General features: G+C 55.9%; 1 protein-coding gene across 2 annotated transcripts in view; it reads right to left on the bottom strand.

The window, feature by feature from the left end:
* Positions 1–678: 678 nt before the first annotated feature.
* Positions 679–16,459, bottom strand: part of ADAMTS10 (ADAM metallopeptidase with thrombospondin type 1 motif 10) — a 30,919-nt gene continuing 15,138 nt past the window's right edge. For both annotated transcript variants that reach the window (XM_023733240.1, XM_004378406.2), the window contains 20 exons: positions 13,825–13,908; positions 13,585–13,730; positions 13,182–13,225; positions 12,934–13,039; positions 12,702–12,848; positions 12,388–12,529; positions 9,565–9,672; positions 9,160–9,305; positions 9,004–9,067; positions 6,990–7,092; positions 6,582–6,715; positions 6,379–6,502; positions 4,440–4,520; positions 4,192–4,355; positions 3,981–4,107; positions 3,760–3,889; positions 3,047–3,251; positions 2,595–2,771; positions 2,362–2,521; positions 679–1,420 (listed from right to left, as the gene is read on the bottom strand). In XM_023733240.1, the coding sequence (XP_023589008.1) occupies positions 1,311–1,420; positions 2,362–2,521; positions 2,595–2,771; positions 3,047–3,251; positions 3,760–3,889; positions 3,981–4,107; positions 4,192–4,355; positions 4,440–4,520; positions 6,379–6,502; positions 6,582–6,715; positions 6,990–7,092; positions 9,004–9,067; positions 9,160–9,305; positions 9,565–9,672; positions 12,388–12,529; positions 12,702–12,848; positions 12,934–13,039; positions 13,182–13,225; positions 13,585–13,730; positions 13,825–13,908 (2,502 nt within the window). In that variant the 3' untranslated portion in view covers positions 679–1,310. The remainder of the gene's footprint in view (positions 1,421–2,361; positions 2,522–2,594; positions 2,772–3,046; positions 3,252–3,759; positions 3,890–3,980; positions 4,108–4,191; positions 4,356–4,439; positions 4,521–6,378; positions 6,503–6,581; positions 6,716–6,989; positions 7,093–9,003; positions 9,068–9,159; positions 9,306–9,564; positions 9,673–12,387; positions 12,530–12,701; positions 12,849–12,933; positions 13,040–13,181; positions 13,226–13,584; positions 13,731–13,824; positions 13,909–16,459) is intronic.

Consider the following 16,459-nt stretch of genomic DNA (forward strand, 5'->3'; position numbering starts at 1 on the left):
GTGTTGGCCCCTATCCTGATCCCCAGGAGACCAGCCCCCCAGGAGGTTGTCCTCTCCGCATGCCATGTGCCAGGAGGTGGCTGAGGCAGAACCCGGCCCAGGGAGAGCCTGGCAGGGACGCGCGTTATGTCCAGGCTTGCGGACTGCACACCAGCATCCTGCCTCGAGGGTGTCGAGAGGAGGCGCCCCCTAGTGGCCATAGATGGAAGACCGTCCCGCCCTGAGTCTCCAGGCGGTTGCTGAGCTGACCAAGGCTTGGGCAGAGGACCTCAGCGATGCCGCCCGGTGCTAAGGCGGACCCCACCTTGTTGGGGGTCAGAGCAGGCTTCTGGGAGGAGGCAACGTTGCCTCCAGGGTGAGTTGGAGTTACCAGGTAAGGAGGTGGAGGGGAGAGTGTTTCTGGCGGGGGAAGTGGCTGGAGCAAAGACCCAGAGGTGGGAAGAAGGGTGAGACTGAGGAACTTCACTGAGCCTGGAGTGACTGGAGCTTCGAGTGACCGGAGTGTGGTGGGTCGGGGTGGCCAGCGCCAGACTGGGTGGCTTTGAGAGCTTCCGTGATAAGCTGTCATTTTTCTTGTCTGTTGGTAAAAGCCCACTTCTGGTACGGGGCCCACCTGTGAGAGGCTGGGGCGATGGGGCTGGATGTGACCCTGATGCACGGACACACTCACCCCACGCGGAAATCTACACAAGACAGAACTTTATTGATGGGGGGCTTCCTGGTGAGGGTTTGTGGGCCCCAGGGCAGGGCCTGTAGCACCATGTTGGGGGGCAGCTGGGTGTCAGGGTCCCCCTGGGACAGGCAGGGCTGAGATTGGGGTGGATCTTCCCAGCTCTTCGCCACCCCTATAGTTGGTCTGGTCAGGGGGAAGGTGTCAGGGAGGTGGTGCTAAGTCCCCTCCCCCCAGCTCAGAGTGGAAGGGAAGGGGCAGTGCTGGGGGGGCAGGGCACCAGTAGACCCCCTCCCCACCCCCACTCTTCACAGTACATATTCCCATCAAAAGGGGAGAGTGTTGGGGGCTCCCTAGGGGTGGGTAAAAGAGTCTTGGGGAGAACAGTTCCCCCCCATCCCACCCTGGAGGGGGTCTTACCATGTGAACTGGGAGAGGGGCTGAGGAGGGGCCCTGGAAGTGGCCAGCCCCTCCCCATCCCCTAGTCAAGGGCCCTGCAGGGGTTCCCAATAAATAACTTCAGGCTCCACCCCACCCTTCACTCCCAGCTTCTGCCTGCTCTGCGCCCTCGGCGGGCCAAGGGCAGGCCTGGGCACCGTCTGCCCCCAAGCCGGCGCCCAGCTGTGGTTCCGGGTGCCCCCTAGCGGCCCTGGCAGGTTTTACAACACATCTGGCGGAAGTAGGCTCGGCTGCAGAACTGGAATTTGAGCACGAGGGGGCAGTAGGCGACCTTGTTCACATCCTTGCACTCTGGTTGTGGAAGAAGAGAGGAATCAGATCTCCGTGCCCCTCCTCCGTGCCTGCACAGTGCTTCCTAGTGCATGACTTTGCCTCTCTCTGCCATGGTTTCCTCAACCGTCAAACCAAAAGCAGTTGCCTTCCAGTTGAATCTAACTCAGTGATCCCATGTGTGTCAGAGTAGAACTGTATTCCACAGGGTTTTCAATGGCTGATTGTCTGGAAGATCACCAGGCCTTTCTTCTGAGACTCCACTGGGTGGACTCAAACCTCGAACCTTTTGGTTAGCAATCAAGTGCGTTAACCATTTGCACCACTCAGGGACTCCTTCAACTGTCAAAGGGAGCTTTTAATAGTATCTATATCATCAGGAAGGAGCTGCTTTTTGGTGTACCATGTACCAAAAAAAAAAAAAAAAAACCCACCAAAATCTGTTGCCGTCAAGTCGATTCCGACTCATGGCGACCCCACGTGTACAGAGTAGAACTGTTGCATAGAGTTTTCATGGCTGTGACCTTTTCGGTCACCGAGGGACCTTGTATGGCACACTCTCTCACTGCGGTTAAGTCCATTCTGACTCAGCAAGCAACCCTGTAAGTCAGAATAGAACTACCCCATAGGGTTTCCAAGGCTATAAATCTTGGCGGAAGCAGACTGCCACAGCTTTCTCCTGTGGAGCGGCTGGTGGGTTCCAACCACTGATCTTTCTGTTAGCAGCCAGCGCTTAACCACTGCACCACCAGGGTTCCTTCATATGGCACACCGTAGCACTTAATGAATGTCTGTGGGGGACAGGATGGGGATAGATGGCTTGGCAGAGACAGGAAAAAACCTTTTCATAGCTTGAGAATTTACAAGTCACTAATCAAGTCCCTGTGAAGTCCTTTTGTGGTTTCTTTGCTTCTAGACAGGGCCCATCTTGGTACCCCCACCCCCATCCTCTGCGCATGTACCTTCGGGGCCATCCCCGGCAGGCACGCTCTCACACTTGGTCTCACACTGCTGAGTGGCGGGCGGCCTCAGCGACTCGGTGCACTCTCGCGACGGCTGGCCCATGTGGCTGGTGCAGCGCACGGCGCGCTGTTGCTGCCCGAAGCCGCACTGCGCGGAGCACTGCCGGAAGTTGCCACTGAGCCGCTGCCCAGTCCCCCGCTACCCCCCCCCCACTCTGGGCATGCCCGCCTACCTCGCCCCACTCGCCCGCCACCCAGCGGGCCGGCGGGCAGCGGCGTAAGTTGCAGCGCATGGTGGCCGGCGGCTTGGCTGCTGGCGGGCAGTGCGCAGGGGGCAGCGTGGCACGGTGATCAGCACTTTTGCAAAGGACCACACGGTGGCGGAGGCCAGGCCCACAGCTGGGGGTGCACTGCAGTTGGAGGGGGCGTTTCATGCCTCAGAGGGCACTCCCATCACAACGCGCGCTGGGAGTGGGCAGGGAGTGGATACGCGGGCACCTTAGTGGGCACCCCAGTCACCCCAAGTGCACAGGGGGAGGCAGGGTGGGGGCGGCAAACTTGGACTAGTTGAAGGTCAACACTGGGGCTGGTGGGAAGGGCTCGCGCCTATGGAGCCATGGGCACCCCAGCCCCTGCCCTCTATGCACAGGGTGTGGGCAGGGCCCCAGGGGAAGGGGTGGCTGACCTCAGACCAGTCAAGGGCGGCCCACTCGGGCGGGCAAGTGGGGCCCTGGCAGGCCTCGAGCACGGGTGGGCGCGGCTGTGGGCATGCGCTGTCGTCCAGTGTCTTCTCCTCCACAGCTGACACGCGGCGCTGGCACGTGACAGAGCGGCTGCGCACCCCAGCATCACAGCTTCGGCTGCAGCGTGACCAATTCCCTACAACCCAGCTGCAGGGGGTGAGGGGTCGGGATGGGTCACGGGGTCACAGAGGGTATGCAGGGGCTCTGACTCCGGAGCTGCCGCACCCTGACCCCGGGGCACCATCATACCCGTACCCCCAGCATCCTTATGGAAACCCACACCGGGAGGACTGTTGCCCCAAGAGGGAGCATTGCGACTGACCCTAAGAGAGCTGCCTCCATTTGGAGCATCCTTACCCTGCACCCTCACCTAGATTGGGGGCGGGTAGGTACATTACCCTAAGGGGAGAGGATGACCTGGATGGTTAGCTTGCCTAGGGAGCACTATCGTTCTAACTCTTGCCCCAATTATGGAAGTGCTATAACCCTGATTCCCCACAAAAACAGGCTCTCCCACCTTGGGAGCACTCAGGAGCAGTATCACCCCAACTCCAGGGGTACTGTCACCCTGACTCAGCGGAGACCTGCTGCCCACCCCCAGGAGCACTCTCCCCCAACCCTGTGTGACCCCACCCACCAACACGCAGGCACTCACTCTGGTGGGCAGGGCTCTGTGTTGCAGGCGCGCTGTCTCTTGGGCAGCTTGCTGTGGGCACTGCAGTGGTGGGGGGCCACAGTCGTGCTGTCCAGCTGGCTGCGGCACTCCACGGCCTGCACCTGGCTGCCTGGGGCGGGGTGAGAGGCCCACTCAGCCCTGCCACCCCAGGCCCCCGCCCGGGTGCCCAGTGCCCCCGCCCCAGCCCTGCCCGGTCTCACCGCCCGCACACGGGGCCGAGCACTTGGTCCAGGGCGCGTAGTGCCAGGAGTAGGGGGGCAGTGCGTAGCGGGCGATGGGCGCGTTGAAGCGGTAACGCAGGGTAGAGAGCTCTGTCCGCGCCAACACCTGCGGGGGTGGGGCATGGGAGGGGTCACACAGTAGCTCCAGGCAAGCTTGAGCCTCCCTCCAAATGTCTGTGCCTGCTGTTACCATGACAACCAGAGATGTGTTGATGGGTCCCAGGGCTTCTAGGCTCTGGGTCTGGTCTGGCCCCGGTCGCAGCTGAAAGGTGGTCCCAGCCAGGGGCAGGCGGTGGGGCTGGGGGGTCCCAGGCACCCCCTCCAGCAGTAGGGACTCCTGGTCTCCCTTCAGGGCTGAGGGACAGTGCAGGGGTCAGAACTCCAGCTGTGCTGATCCCCCACTGGCCCCCAATTCCCCATCCCCCACCTCCAGCTCACCCAGGTGGCTGAAGGAGAGGTTCAAGTCCTGGATGAAAATGTGGACGGAGCCTTTGGGGATCCAGACGACTTCCTCGTACCCTGGACAGCAGAGCTCAGATGTTGCCCAGGTGGCTTGTACCCGACACCTGCCTCCTCCCCCACCTCTGGCCACTGATAATTACAGCTAACCATACGGAGCTCCTTGTGTACCAGGCACTGCTAAGTACTCACAGGGACACCCCACTGCACCCCACTCCACCTCCATTAATTGATGTGTCATCAGTCCCATTTTACAGATGGAAAAATTGAGGCCCAGAGAAGCTAAGGAAATTCCTCAGGTTTTGCAGCTAGCAAGTGGCTGTGCTGGGATTCGAACTCAAACTTTCCAGCCTCTCTAACCACCAAAATGGTACGACCCCCGCCCCTGGCACCCCAATAAGCAGGCCTGTGGAGGGGAGGGAGCATGGCAGAGACTTCACCTCACACAGTGTGACCTGGGGGACTGTAAAGCAGTAGCCAGAGTTGGGTTTGCAACTGGCTTTACCACTTACTACCTGGATAATCTTGGGCCCCTATGAATCCTCTAACTTGGCCCACCTGTGCCCCCCATGAGTCCTAGTAAGTCTGCCTGGGCCCCCTCATTGTCCCCGGAACCCTGAACTCATCTCACTGTGTGTCTCGGCCCACCTTACCCTGCAGCCAGGTTACAATCTCTCACCCCTGGGGCAGGGGTCAATCAGCTCTGCTGAACCCTGGGGGTCAAATCAGTGTCTCTCAGGCCTGAAGACCCCTGATCTCCATCACCTTCTCAGTTCTCTCTCCTGGACCCACCAGACCTCCCTGTGATGTCTCCAGACCCCTCTCAACCTCCCTATGTCCTAACTCAGCATCTTTCCTGCTTCCCCTGCCAGCCCCCATTATAGAAACAGCCCACTGCCCACTGGTGTTCACCTGGATGTGGGCATGGACCTCTCTCCCTCCCTCCCCTCTATATCCAGTCGGTCCCCAAGGCCTGCTGTTCTAGGTCCTGAATTTATCTTCACTGCCCCTCCTGACTCCCGATCACCATGTTATCCCACCTGTGACACCAGCTGCCAGGCTGGCCCTTGTAAAACCTCAATATAACTCTTCTGAAAGAATGAAACCCCAGCTGCAACCTGCTCCGGGTGGGCCTGTGAGCTAGCTTCTGGAAGCCCTCCCACCTCGCCTTGCTATACTTCTTCCCTCTAGTTGTGTGTGCTCCAGCTTCCCCAGAGCTTCTGGAACCTTCCTCCCATGGACCTTCCTCCCACTTGAGGCTCCTTCTCCCTTAGCAGAGGCTGGGAAGGCCGCTTAAGCTCTCCACACCTTCTGAATGAATATCCCCTCCTCTGGAAAGCCTTTTCCCGCCTGCATAGACAGTGAGCCCCTCAGTCCCTTGTGGCTCAGAGTGACCCCCTGTGGCTCAGCATGAGGCCCCCAGGGTGGGGGAGGGGAGAGACTTCAGTTCCCAACCCCTTTAAAAAAAAAAACAGTTGCTGTCAAGTCTATTTCAACTCATGGCAACCCCAAGCGTGTTAGAGTAGAACTGGGCTCCATGGAGTTTGCAATGGCTGAGTTTTTGGAAGTAGGTTGCCAGTACTTTCTTCCAAGGTGCCTCTGGGTAGACTTGAACCCCCAACCTTTTGGTTAGTAGTGAGCACATTAACTATTCACACCACCCAGGGACTCTCTCCTAGCCCCTCAGACACCCTAATTACCAAGGTTTATCACCAGGGCCCACCCCAAGCAGTCACTGGGGCCCTTCTTGACCCAGGTCTGGGTATGTCATTGTGTGTCCAGGCTTTTTTGGGGTCCCTGACACCCCACTGGACCCCAGGGTCTGAGGAGTTCCTCATCTTGGCTATTAAAGGGGGACAGCCCCGCCCCACCCACCTGGCCCAAGTGGGAGTGTGGGAGGGAAGCTGGGGTGTCTTACCGGCCCCCAGCAGGGCTGGGGTAAAGACCCCCTCAATAGTCTCGCAGGCACTGCCATCGCCGCCACACACGCGGCACTTGTCCTCGCGCATGTCAGAGCCCAGGACCCGGTCACAGCCCACGTGCTGGGGAGGGCAGGGGTGAGGGGTCAGTGAGGCTCCCACCCAGCCCCCCATGCCCCCCTCTCCCGGGGGTCCCCTCCACCTTGCACTCGCCGCTGACACAGATGTCCACCGTGTCGGGGCGGCAGGGCGTCCCATCCACCACGGCCGCTGCCCGCTCCGTGTAGAAGTTGAAGCCCTCTGCTAGGCACGTGAGTGAGCAGGCCTTCACGCCCCCTGGGGGGCACGGCCCCGTCACACTGCAGGCCCTGGGACCCCTGCCCTCTCCCCCTGGGAATGTGAGGCTAAGAGGGGCAGAGTCCAGGCCCAACGTGGATGGGCAGGTTGGGCTGTGGCGGGGGGGGCTCCCAGCATCCTGTTGCAGCACCATGGAGCCCAACTCCAGGCACTTCAGCTGTGTTGGTCAGGGCAGGGCTTGGGGCAGACCCCGTGATGCCACATCCACCTGCCGCTGGACACTCCCACGCTGCCCTCGGAGCCCCCTACTCACCTCCTCTGTATGTCTTCCACGTGTAGAACTTGCCACGGAAGGGGACACTGTCAAACTCGGAGCACTGCATCTCCCTGAAGTCCTGGGAGCCAGGGGGACAGTCCTAGGGGCATGGGAGGGAGGGAGGGAGGCCAGGTGTTGGGGCTGGAGTCGGGGCGGAGGCCCAGAAACAGAGAAGGGGGCAAGGCTGGAGGCAGGGAGGCCTGGGAGGAGGCTGTGTCGGCCCAGGGGAGACGGACGGTGGCCTGGGCTAGTCTGTATTGAGGTAAGACTAGGTGATGCATATGGAGGCAATGGTGGTTCAGTGGTCGGATTCCTGCCTTCCATGCAGGAGACCCTGGTTTAATTCCTGACCAATGCACCTTATGTGCAGCCTGTCTGTCAGTGGAGGCTTGCGTGTTGCTATGATGCTGCAAAGGTTTCAGTGGAGTGTCCAGACTAAGACCAGGAAGAAAGGCCTGGCAATCTACCTCTGAAAATCAGCCAATGAAAACTCTACGGATCCCAACAGTCCAATCCACAAATGATCATGGGAATGGTGCAGGACTGGGAAGTGCTTGGTTCCATTGTGCATGGGATCGCCATGAGTCGGGGGGGGCCAACTTGACAGCAGCTAACAACAGCAGGTGACTCATTAGAGGTTGGGGCAAATTGGGGATGACACCTGGGTTTCTGGTTGCAGATGATGGTGGGGACTTTGTTGAGAGAGGAGCCTAGATAAGAGCAGACTTTGGGGAAGGTTGCTGAGTTCTGTTTTGAACTTCGTGAGTGTCAATGGCCTACGGGATCCTTGATGACATGAGTTCCTCCTCTGATGACAAGTGTTGGGCAGGTGCGTACACATAAGACTCATCTACATCCAGCATCCAGCCACGGGGAAACCCAGTATTTAAGACAGAGTAGATAAAAAGCCCTTGGAAGAAAGGCCTGGTGATCTACTTCTGAAAAATCAGCCATTGAAAACCCTACGGAGCACAGTTCTACTCTTGACACACATAGGGTCGCCATGAGTTGGAATCAACTTGAATGCAACTGGTTTGGCTTAAAAGAGACAAAAAAGGTGCAAGCCGAGAGAGAGTGAGGGGGTGACTGGAAGTGCAGGCAAAAAAGGGGCCTCAGAACACAGGTGGCGGTCCCCGGGCTAGAGGACAAGTGGAGGAGAATGTAAATGTGGCTACTGGGCTTGGAGGGGGAGCTCTTTAGGGAAGCTGGGCTGTGGGAGGAAGGGGCAGACTGGGCTGTAACTGGGGAAGGTTGTAGGGTCAAGCAATTATTTCAGGGGGGTAAGACTTACCTGCTAAGTTTGAGTACATAAAGAAAAGGCGAATTACCATGAGACTAGAAGAAATGGATGGTGCCCAGCTACCATTACTGAACGTTTTGATCAAGGACCCAACAGATGGATCCAGATCAAAAGGAGGAAAAGTGTGGAACTGAACTTCAAACTCATATAGAAACCAGACTTACTGGATCCATTGAGACTGGGGGAGCCCCCAATCTAATGCCCGGGAATAATCTTTAAACCTTAGGCCAAAAGTACCTCATGAAGCCATTGTTAAACTAAACAACAGTTTCGCCCAGTTAATAAAGTAATGTTTTCCTTGAGCATAATGCTCTTATAAAGAATTATCCGTATGAGCTTAAACTGGTATCAGTTAATCTAAAGCACAAAAGAGAACTGGAAGGGGCGGAGTCTAAATTAACGATGATGAAACCATACGGGTAGACACTGAGAACGTGACACATAGTGACGTATGTAACCAACGTTATTGAACTGTTCACGGAGAAATTGTGAAGGGATGTGTATTTCGTTGTGTATACTGCCGCAGAAATAAAGTATTAAAAGAAGAAAGAAGAGGGAGAGTCAGAAGGGATCAGATCGCTGGGGAGGTGTGAGAGGGTGGAGGGGGGGTTCAGGGACAGGTAGGGGTGGGGCAGGGACAGGTAGGGGTGGGGCAGGTACAGGTGCTGCAGGATCACAGGTACAGAGCTTGGGGTCCTGGGGGGGACTCACGTCCGTGTTGCAGGAGCGGTGTCGCCGTCTCTCTCCCAGGCAGTACTTGCCCCCTATGGTCGGCCTGAAGGAGGGAGGGGAGGAGATGTGGTGGGGATGGGGTGACACAGGGCAGGGACAGCCCCTCTCGCCTGGGGGTGAGTTCTGAGGGCTGACCTGGGGCTGTCGCAGTGCCGGCTGGAGGAAGACACACCGCCGCCACACGTCCGGCTGCAGTCGCCCCACGGAGTCCACAGGCCCCAGGCCCCGTCCACGCCCTCTGGCCGCGACCCGAAGGGGACGCACACGCGCTTGTAGCACCACTAGGGGTATAGGGAGGGGACACGGGGTGAGTTAGGCTCCGTGGGCACGTGGTGGTTCGGCGCCCTACCCCGTTCCGAGCCCCTCTGGGATGGGGAGGAAGAGGGAGAATAGGGACCCCTCCTGAGGCCCAGAAACAGGAAGGTAACAGTGGCTGGAGCGCAGGGGCGTGGCCTAGAATAGGTCATGAACAGGGGGCGGGCCCAATCCCTAGACAAGCACGAAGGGTGTGGTTCCCTTGGGGGCGTGGCCGGCGCTCACCCCCTTGTCGATGGTGTGCGTCTGGCACAGTGTGCCCTCGGCGGCCGGGATGCTGTTGGTGATGCACCGGTTGCTCTTGCTGAGACACCACAGCTCGCTGCAGACCTCCTGCGGGCCGAGGCGCCCGCTCAGGCTCGCCCTCCCTTCCCCCTCCCTCGGGCAGCCCGCCCTTCTCGGGAGGACCCAGGCGTCCTGCTCACTGCCGGCCTGGGGTAGGGCCCCAGCGTTCCTTTCCTGGGTCTCAGCGAGTCTTCTTGGGGTCCGTTTTGGGGCATGGCTTGGGACCCTTCCTCCACCAATAAGCTGTCCTTATAAAACAACTACGGGTGTCATAGATTGCTTTAGGCATTACCGTTCCCATTTTACCATGAGCAAACCACGGCTCAGACAGGTAAAGTCACAGCTACTAACATCTGTGCTGTAACCACTTTGCAGTTCAGCCCTGGTGCCTCCTGAGTTTCTGGAGAAAACTTAGGACCTGCTGGGGGCCAAATAGGAAGGAATCTGGCTTCCTTTTGGGGATAGCTCGTTAACCATTGCCATTGAGTCCATTCGGACTCATAGTGACCCTATTTTTGGGGACAACAGTGGTTCTGAAAAATCAGACCTAGAAGGTGGCCTAGGTCAAGGGCCCCATCTCTGGTATTCCCAGCTGGGTGGTTCTCCTGATTCTTCCCCCTAAACTGGGGAAGCCCCCAAAGTTTTTAAGCTATGGGGGATTGAGGAGGGGACAAGGCCAAGCTGGGTCTGTGTGAGATGTTCTTCTACTTCCTCCAGTGAAAAATTAGCCCACTGTTTTCCTGTTTGAATCCTGCCTGGGTTAGCCCAAGCCTGGCAACAAGTCCTGTCCCTGGCAGTGGGTTCAGCTGTGGCCATATACTGCCCACCTCAAAGGGTCTTCCTCTGAGAAGGGGAGATCCATCTGTCCCTTTTATAAACATGTGCACTCCTCTCTTTGAATCTAGTCCTCCCAAGCTTTGAGAATTTGGGATTGGACTCACGAATGGCCGTAGGAAGGACTATGCCTGCACGTGGGAAGTTTGGAGGTTTGTCTGCTCCCTCACATCTGCTCCAGAGTGTCCTGTCTTCTGCCCCCTCAGAAACCACTTCTTAGCTTAAAAACTCAGCCTCATTTTCTTGCTTCACTTAGCCCATGTCCCCCTAGCCATTTCTAAAAATATGTCAGGCCCCAATCCCACTTCTGACAGCTCTTAAAGAGAACTGTCTATTCCAGCTCTGTTTTAGGCTCTTCTCCATAAGGAGGCCCTGTGGCACATCTGAATGAGTCCTGGGCCACTCTGGGAGGTTCAGCTCAGCCACTGATTTGCAACACAATTCCCGTCTCTGGGCCTCAGTTTCCTCATCTACACGATGGGTGATCTAATGCCTGCTTTCCTACATTACAAGGCTGTGAGGTCCACGGGACAGGGCAGATATGAAAGGGCTTGAATAAATGCCCCGTTACTGGGTAACAATGACCACAGCTATCCTTGGATCAGGCACTAGGCCCAGCTCTTTACATAGATTAACCCATTTACATGTAGTAAATCATTCCCCCAATTCAACATACAGCCAGTATCAAGCTAAGCTTGATGTTCTGACAGGTTCCCCTTCCCCTGCCTTTTAAAATCTGTAGCCACAGAGAGACCTAGGTTCAAATTCCAGCTCTGCCATGTCCTCAAATTGTGATCTTGGACAAATCAACCTCTGTAGGCCTCAGTCCCTTCAATTGTAACATGGAGATCATAGGATTGCCCGGGGTTTAAATGAGATGATCCATACAACATGCTTAGCACACAGTAAGTGCTCAGTAAATGTTGTTAGAATACTCAGGACAGAGCAGATCCTCAGGGATAGCTTTGGGATTCTTTAGACATTCACTGGAGGGCCTTGAAATTACCAACCAAGTTAGGGTTGGAGGCAAGGGCACAAGAGTGGAATGTTTAATAGAAACTGTTCCAGGGTTTGTCCTTGTCTTGCACTGGTTCAGTGTTTCTAGCTGTTCAGTGTTTGTGAACCAAGAAAATGAAGTGAGGGCATTTTTATAGCCACTCACTGCCTGCTCTGAGTTGCCATAGCATTAGCTTGAACACGGCCATACAAACTTTTGCTCTGATCCCTTGAATCTTGAGGGCATAGAGGGCTGGGGCTAGGCCCGGGGCTCTAGGACTTGGGGCATATTTTTAGGGAGCTGACAGGCAGGCCCTGGCTAAGCAGTGGTCCCTGGTGGCTAAGGCAGGAAGCCAGCAGGCCTTGAACTTCCTACGGGCAGCTGGTTGGGCTGTGGGACCCTGGCTCCCTCTCTATGCATGGATGGGGCTTCAGGAGCTGGGTCTAAACCTTGGGAGAGAGGGGGACTGGTCAAGAGGCTCAGAGCCCATCCGGCCAAGGACTGGTGCCAGGAGGCTCTTGGGGACGTGGGGAGTGAAGACAGGGTGTCCCTGGACGGCTCGGTTCAGTGCTCTGCCAAGCAGGAAAGACGGCCTGTCCCCAGGTACACTTTCTCCACCGTGTCTGGCCATTTGGTTAACAACTGCCCACTGAAGGGTCTTGAGACTTTGGTCCTCTGCAGCCCACAAGTGGCCTGAGGTGCTAGACAGAGGGTGGCTTTCTTGGGGCTCTCCCCAGCACAGCTCCCAAATCCGGAGGGGTCTGGAGAACCAGGAATCCCATTCTAGAAACCTGTCTTGTTCCTGAGGATTGTCTGTGACATCTGTACACCCCATGCACCTCTGTCCTCCCAGCCCCTGCAAGGTCTCACCCCCACCCTGGTGGTTGTGCCCTCTCCCCTCCCAGGAAGGAAAGCAGGAAGGCTCTCTCTACCCCGTATTTACACTGACGCGATTTGACTCCATGCTGGAAGCGGCACTGTTCATCCGCGTCGTAGGCCTGGCCGGGCGCCACTGTCGGGTACACAAAGTCCTGTCTGGGGGGCCGGTTGTTGAGGCACAGCCCCAGGCCTGAGCTGTGGCAAGAGGAAGGCAGCTGTCATGTTTAGGAGGCTGCAGGGGGTCTCAGGGAGTGACCCTTATCCCCCCAGGTGACAGATCCCTTCCCAGAGGCAGCCCTGATTTCGAGAGCCCAGCCCCCCAACATGAGTGTGACCCCCTCGGCAGGCCAGGCGGGTATGTCCTCACTCCAGAAAGCTGGTGATGTAGTCGCGGCTGCAGGACGACCACACGAAGGGGTTGGTCTTCATCGTAATGTGGGCGGCCATGAGCTTGGCTGGGTCCTGGCCGCGGGCACCACAGCTGTTCCCCACGCCGTCATGGTTCATGCCGAACCTGCAGAGAGGCTCATTTGCTCTGCTGGATGCCAGGGGACCTGCCCAGCCCCTCCACCCTCCAACCCTGTGTCCCCAGGCCTCACGTGTGTCCGATCTCATGGGCAATGGTGAACGCCGTGGCCAGGCCGATGTCCTCATTGATGCTGCAGCTCCTCTCCCGCTCACACATCCCGCCCACGGGAGCCAGGCCTGGGAAACGGGCACGTGGGGTGGGGCTGGGGGCTCAGGGCTGGGCTGGCCGGCCCTCTTCACCTGCCAGGTCTCCCCCCAGGGCTGGGGTCTCCCAGCCCACTGCCTTCACAGGGGGCTGTAACCTATGGGGCTCAGGTACCTAGCGTGCCACAGGGTTTGTTCTTGTAGATGCAGATGTCATAGCTGTGGAAGGAGAGGACGGGCGTGAGGGGACTGGGCTGCCTCCCTAAGGCCCTTGGATCCCCCACACCCATCTCTGGGGGCTGAGTTCTGCCTGGACTTGTAGCCTCATGCACTGCCCCCGGATGACCTTGGGGTGTGACCTTGGTCACATATGTGACGAAATGAATGAATGGGAGAGTGAGTGAGTGCATCAGTGCTCAAATGGCCCAACACCCACTCCCCATATCCGCATGCTCCTAGCAGCCCCTCCCTGTCCCTGGCTCCCTCAGGAGTGGCTGAAGCTTCCCAGCTCCTCCCGTACCCCCAGCTTGGACCTTGGTGGCTCCCTGACCCAAGTCGTGAAGCTCTCTGGCCCTCACCGTGTGATGAGTACTGCTGTGTCATGGTTGGCCACACCATTCTCTGGGATGGCGTTGCCGTGGCCGCTGCGGTTCACGATAGATTTCTGCCACTTACAGAAGCTGTCCAGGGACTTCCCAGCATGGTGGGTGATCTCCAGGGTAGGCTAGGGGTGGACAGAGTGAGGCCAATGGGTGCCAGTCACCCTGAGGAGGGCAGGCAATGCTGATATTGGAAGGGAAGGGGTAGGGCATCCACACCTGGTCCTCCGTGAGCAGGATGAGGCGTGTTACAAGGATGTTAACGTTGTTTCCCAGACTCGAGTCCTGGAAAAGTTTGGCAACCTGACCTCCAAGAAACAAGAGAGACCGAGTCTTAAGAGGAGCCCAGAGTAAAAACAAAAACATAAATGAACCAAAGAACCCAACAACAGCTTGCTATAATCAAGCACCTACTGTGTGGTAGGACTCAGGCTAAGCCCACTGCATATATCTTCACATAGGTAGGTGCTATTGTTATCCTCATTTTACAGATAAGGAAACTGATGCAGAGAGGTTAGGCTACACAGCTGGTAGGTGTCGAAAGTGGGATTCAAGTCTGGGTACACCTGTTTGCAAGGCCCTGGTTACTTACTACCACATTTCTTTCCAACTCAGCCCCACTCAGTTTGTCTGTCCACCTGGCCTCCACCTGTCTGCCCACACTCAACTGGCTGCCTTGATTGTCTTGCCCAGAAGTGGCCTGAGGCATGTGCAGATATGGCTCATTCTACAGCTTTCTAAAGGTACCAACTTGAGCACTGCCACAGGTAGGTGGACCTACAGTGAGGCAGGAGGCTCTGGAGACAGTAGTCAGAGGGAAAGAGAAAGTGGCCCATGAGGTGAGTGGGACACAGATGATGGGGGGCCAGGAGGCCAGGTTGTGCAGGAGCCCTGGGCCACTCTGCCGTATATGGAATGCCCCCAGAAACCGTGGCAGGAGATTTTAGGAAACTTTGAAAACCCAGGAGGCAGAATGCAGTGGTATCAGAGACTTTATGCTGACACATTGGGCTGTCTACCAACACTCTGTCTTCCCATTTTGCTGCAGTGAAACAAGAACACCATTTATCATTATGTGCCAAGTGCTCACTACCCGGCTTCCCTCATACCAACCCTTACCCTATGAGATACCAATTGCCATTGAGTTGATACAGACTTATAGCAACCCCATGTGTGTCAGAGTAGAACAGTGCTCCTTAGGGTTTTCAGTGGCTGATTTTTTGGAAGTAGACCACCAGGCCTTTCTTCCGAGGTGCCTCCGGGTGGACCCGAACCTCCAACTTTTCGGTTAGCAGCTGAGTGCTTAACTGTTTGTACCACCCAGGGACTCCACCCTATGAGGTGCTGTTATGTTGTTAGGTGCCATCAAGTTGGTTCTGACTCATAGTGACCCTATGCACAACAGAAAGAAATACTGCCGGTCCTGCGCCATGATCACAATCCTTGTTATGCTTGAGCCCATTGTTGCAGCCACTGTGTCAATCCATCTCACTGAGGGTCTTCCTGTTTTTCGCTGACCCTCTACTTTACCAAGCATGATGTCCTTCTCTTCCAGGCACTGATCCCGCCTGATAACACGTCCAAAGTACGTGAGATGAAGTCTCGCCATCCTTGCTTCTAAGGAGCATTCTGGTTGTACTTCTCCCAAGACACATTTGTTCGTTCTTTTGGCAGTCCATGGTATATTCAATATTCTTCCCCCTATGAGGTAGATACCATTATAACTGCATTTTACAGAGGGGGAAACTGAGTTTCAAAAAAGTCTTTTTTTTTAAAATTTTTTTTTCCATTCCAAACAATATTTATTTTCGTCATGGCTGTTCTGGCCTCTTTCTTTTTCTTTTCTTTTTTTTTGGGCTTTAGGTAAAAGCTTACAGAGCAAATTAGTTTCTCATTCAAAAATTTATACATGAATTATTTGATGGTATTTGTTGCAATCTGCACTATGTCAGCATGGCTTCAATTCTGAGTTACAAGGGTGCCTGGGGGAGAGGTCAAGAGTCTTGATCAAGGTCTACAATGGGAACTAAGTATGTGTACGCATGGGCGGGGGAGGTCAGCCTCCATGAATTTATAGGCAGGTTCAGTGTGAGTAAAGGAGCCCTGGTGGCCCACTGGTTTAGAGCTCAGCTGTTAACCAAAAGGGCGGAGGTTCAAACCCACCAGCCGCTCATAAAGATTAACCCAAATCAAACCAAATCCATTGCAGTCGAGTCAATTCTGATTCACAGCAACCACATAGGACAGCCTAGAACTGCTTCATAGGGTTTCCAAGGCTGCAACCTTTACAGAAGCAGATTGCCGCATCTTTCTCCTACGGAGCAGCTGGTGGGTTCAAACTGCCAACCTTTAGGTTAGCAGCCAAGCGTTTGAACCACTGCACCATCCAGCTTCCTTTGTAAAGATTATAACCTTGGAAACCCTACGGGGCCGTTCTACTCTGTCCTATAGGGTCGCAATGAGTTGGAATTGACTTGACAGCAGTCAAGTTTTTTTTTGGCTTGTATGAGAACTCAGCATGTAGACAGATGTGTGCTCATGTGTGTGCTGCTAACCTTAATGAGTACCCGAAAGCTGTGCTTATTTTTACATGGTTGTGGTTATTGTTAGGTGCCTTTGAGTCGGTTCTGACTCACAGCGATCCTATGTACAACAGAAGGAAACACTTCCCAGTCCTGTGTCATCCTCACAATCGTTGCTATGTTTGAGCCCATTGTTGCTGCCACTGTGTCAATCCATCTTGAGAGATCTTTTTCTCTTTTTCGCTGACCCTCTACTTTACCAAGCATGATGTCCTTCTCCAGGGACTGATCCCTCCTGATAACATGTCCAAAGTATGTGAGACAAAATCTCA

This window comes from Trichechus manatus, unplaced genomic scaffold (assembly GCF_000243295.1).
Source record: "Trichechus manatus latirostris isolate Lorelei unplaced genomic scaffold, TriManLat1.0 scaffold00057, whole genome shotgun sequence".
NCBI lineage: Eukaryota > Metazoa > Chordata > Mammalia > Sirenia > Trichechidae > Trichechus > Trichechus manatus.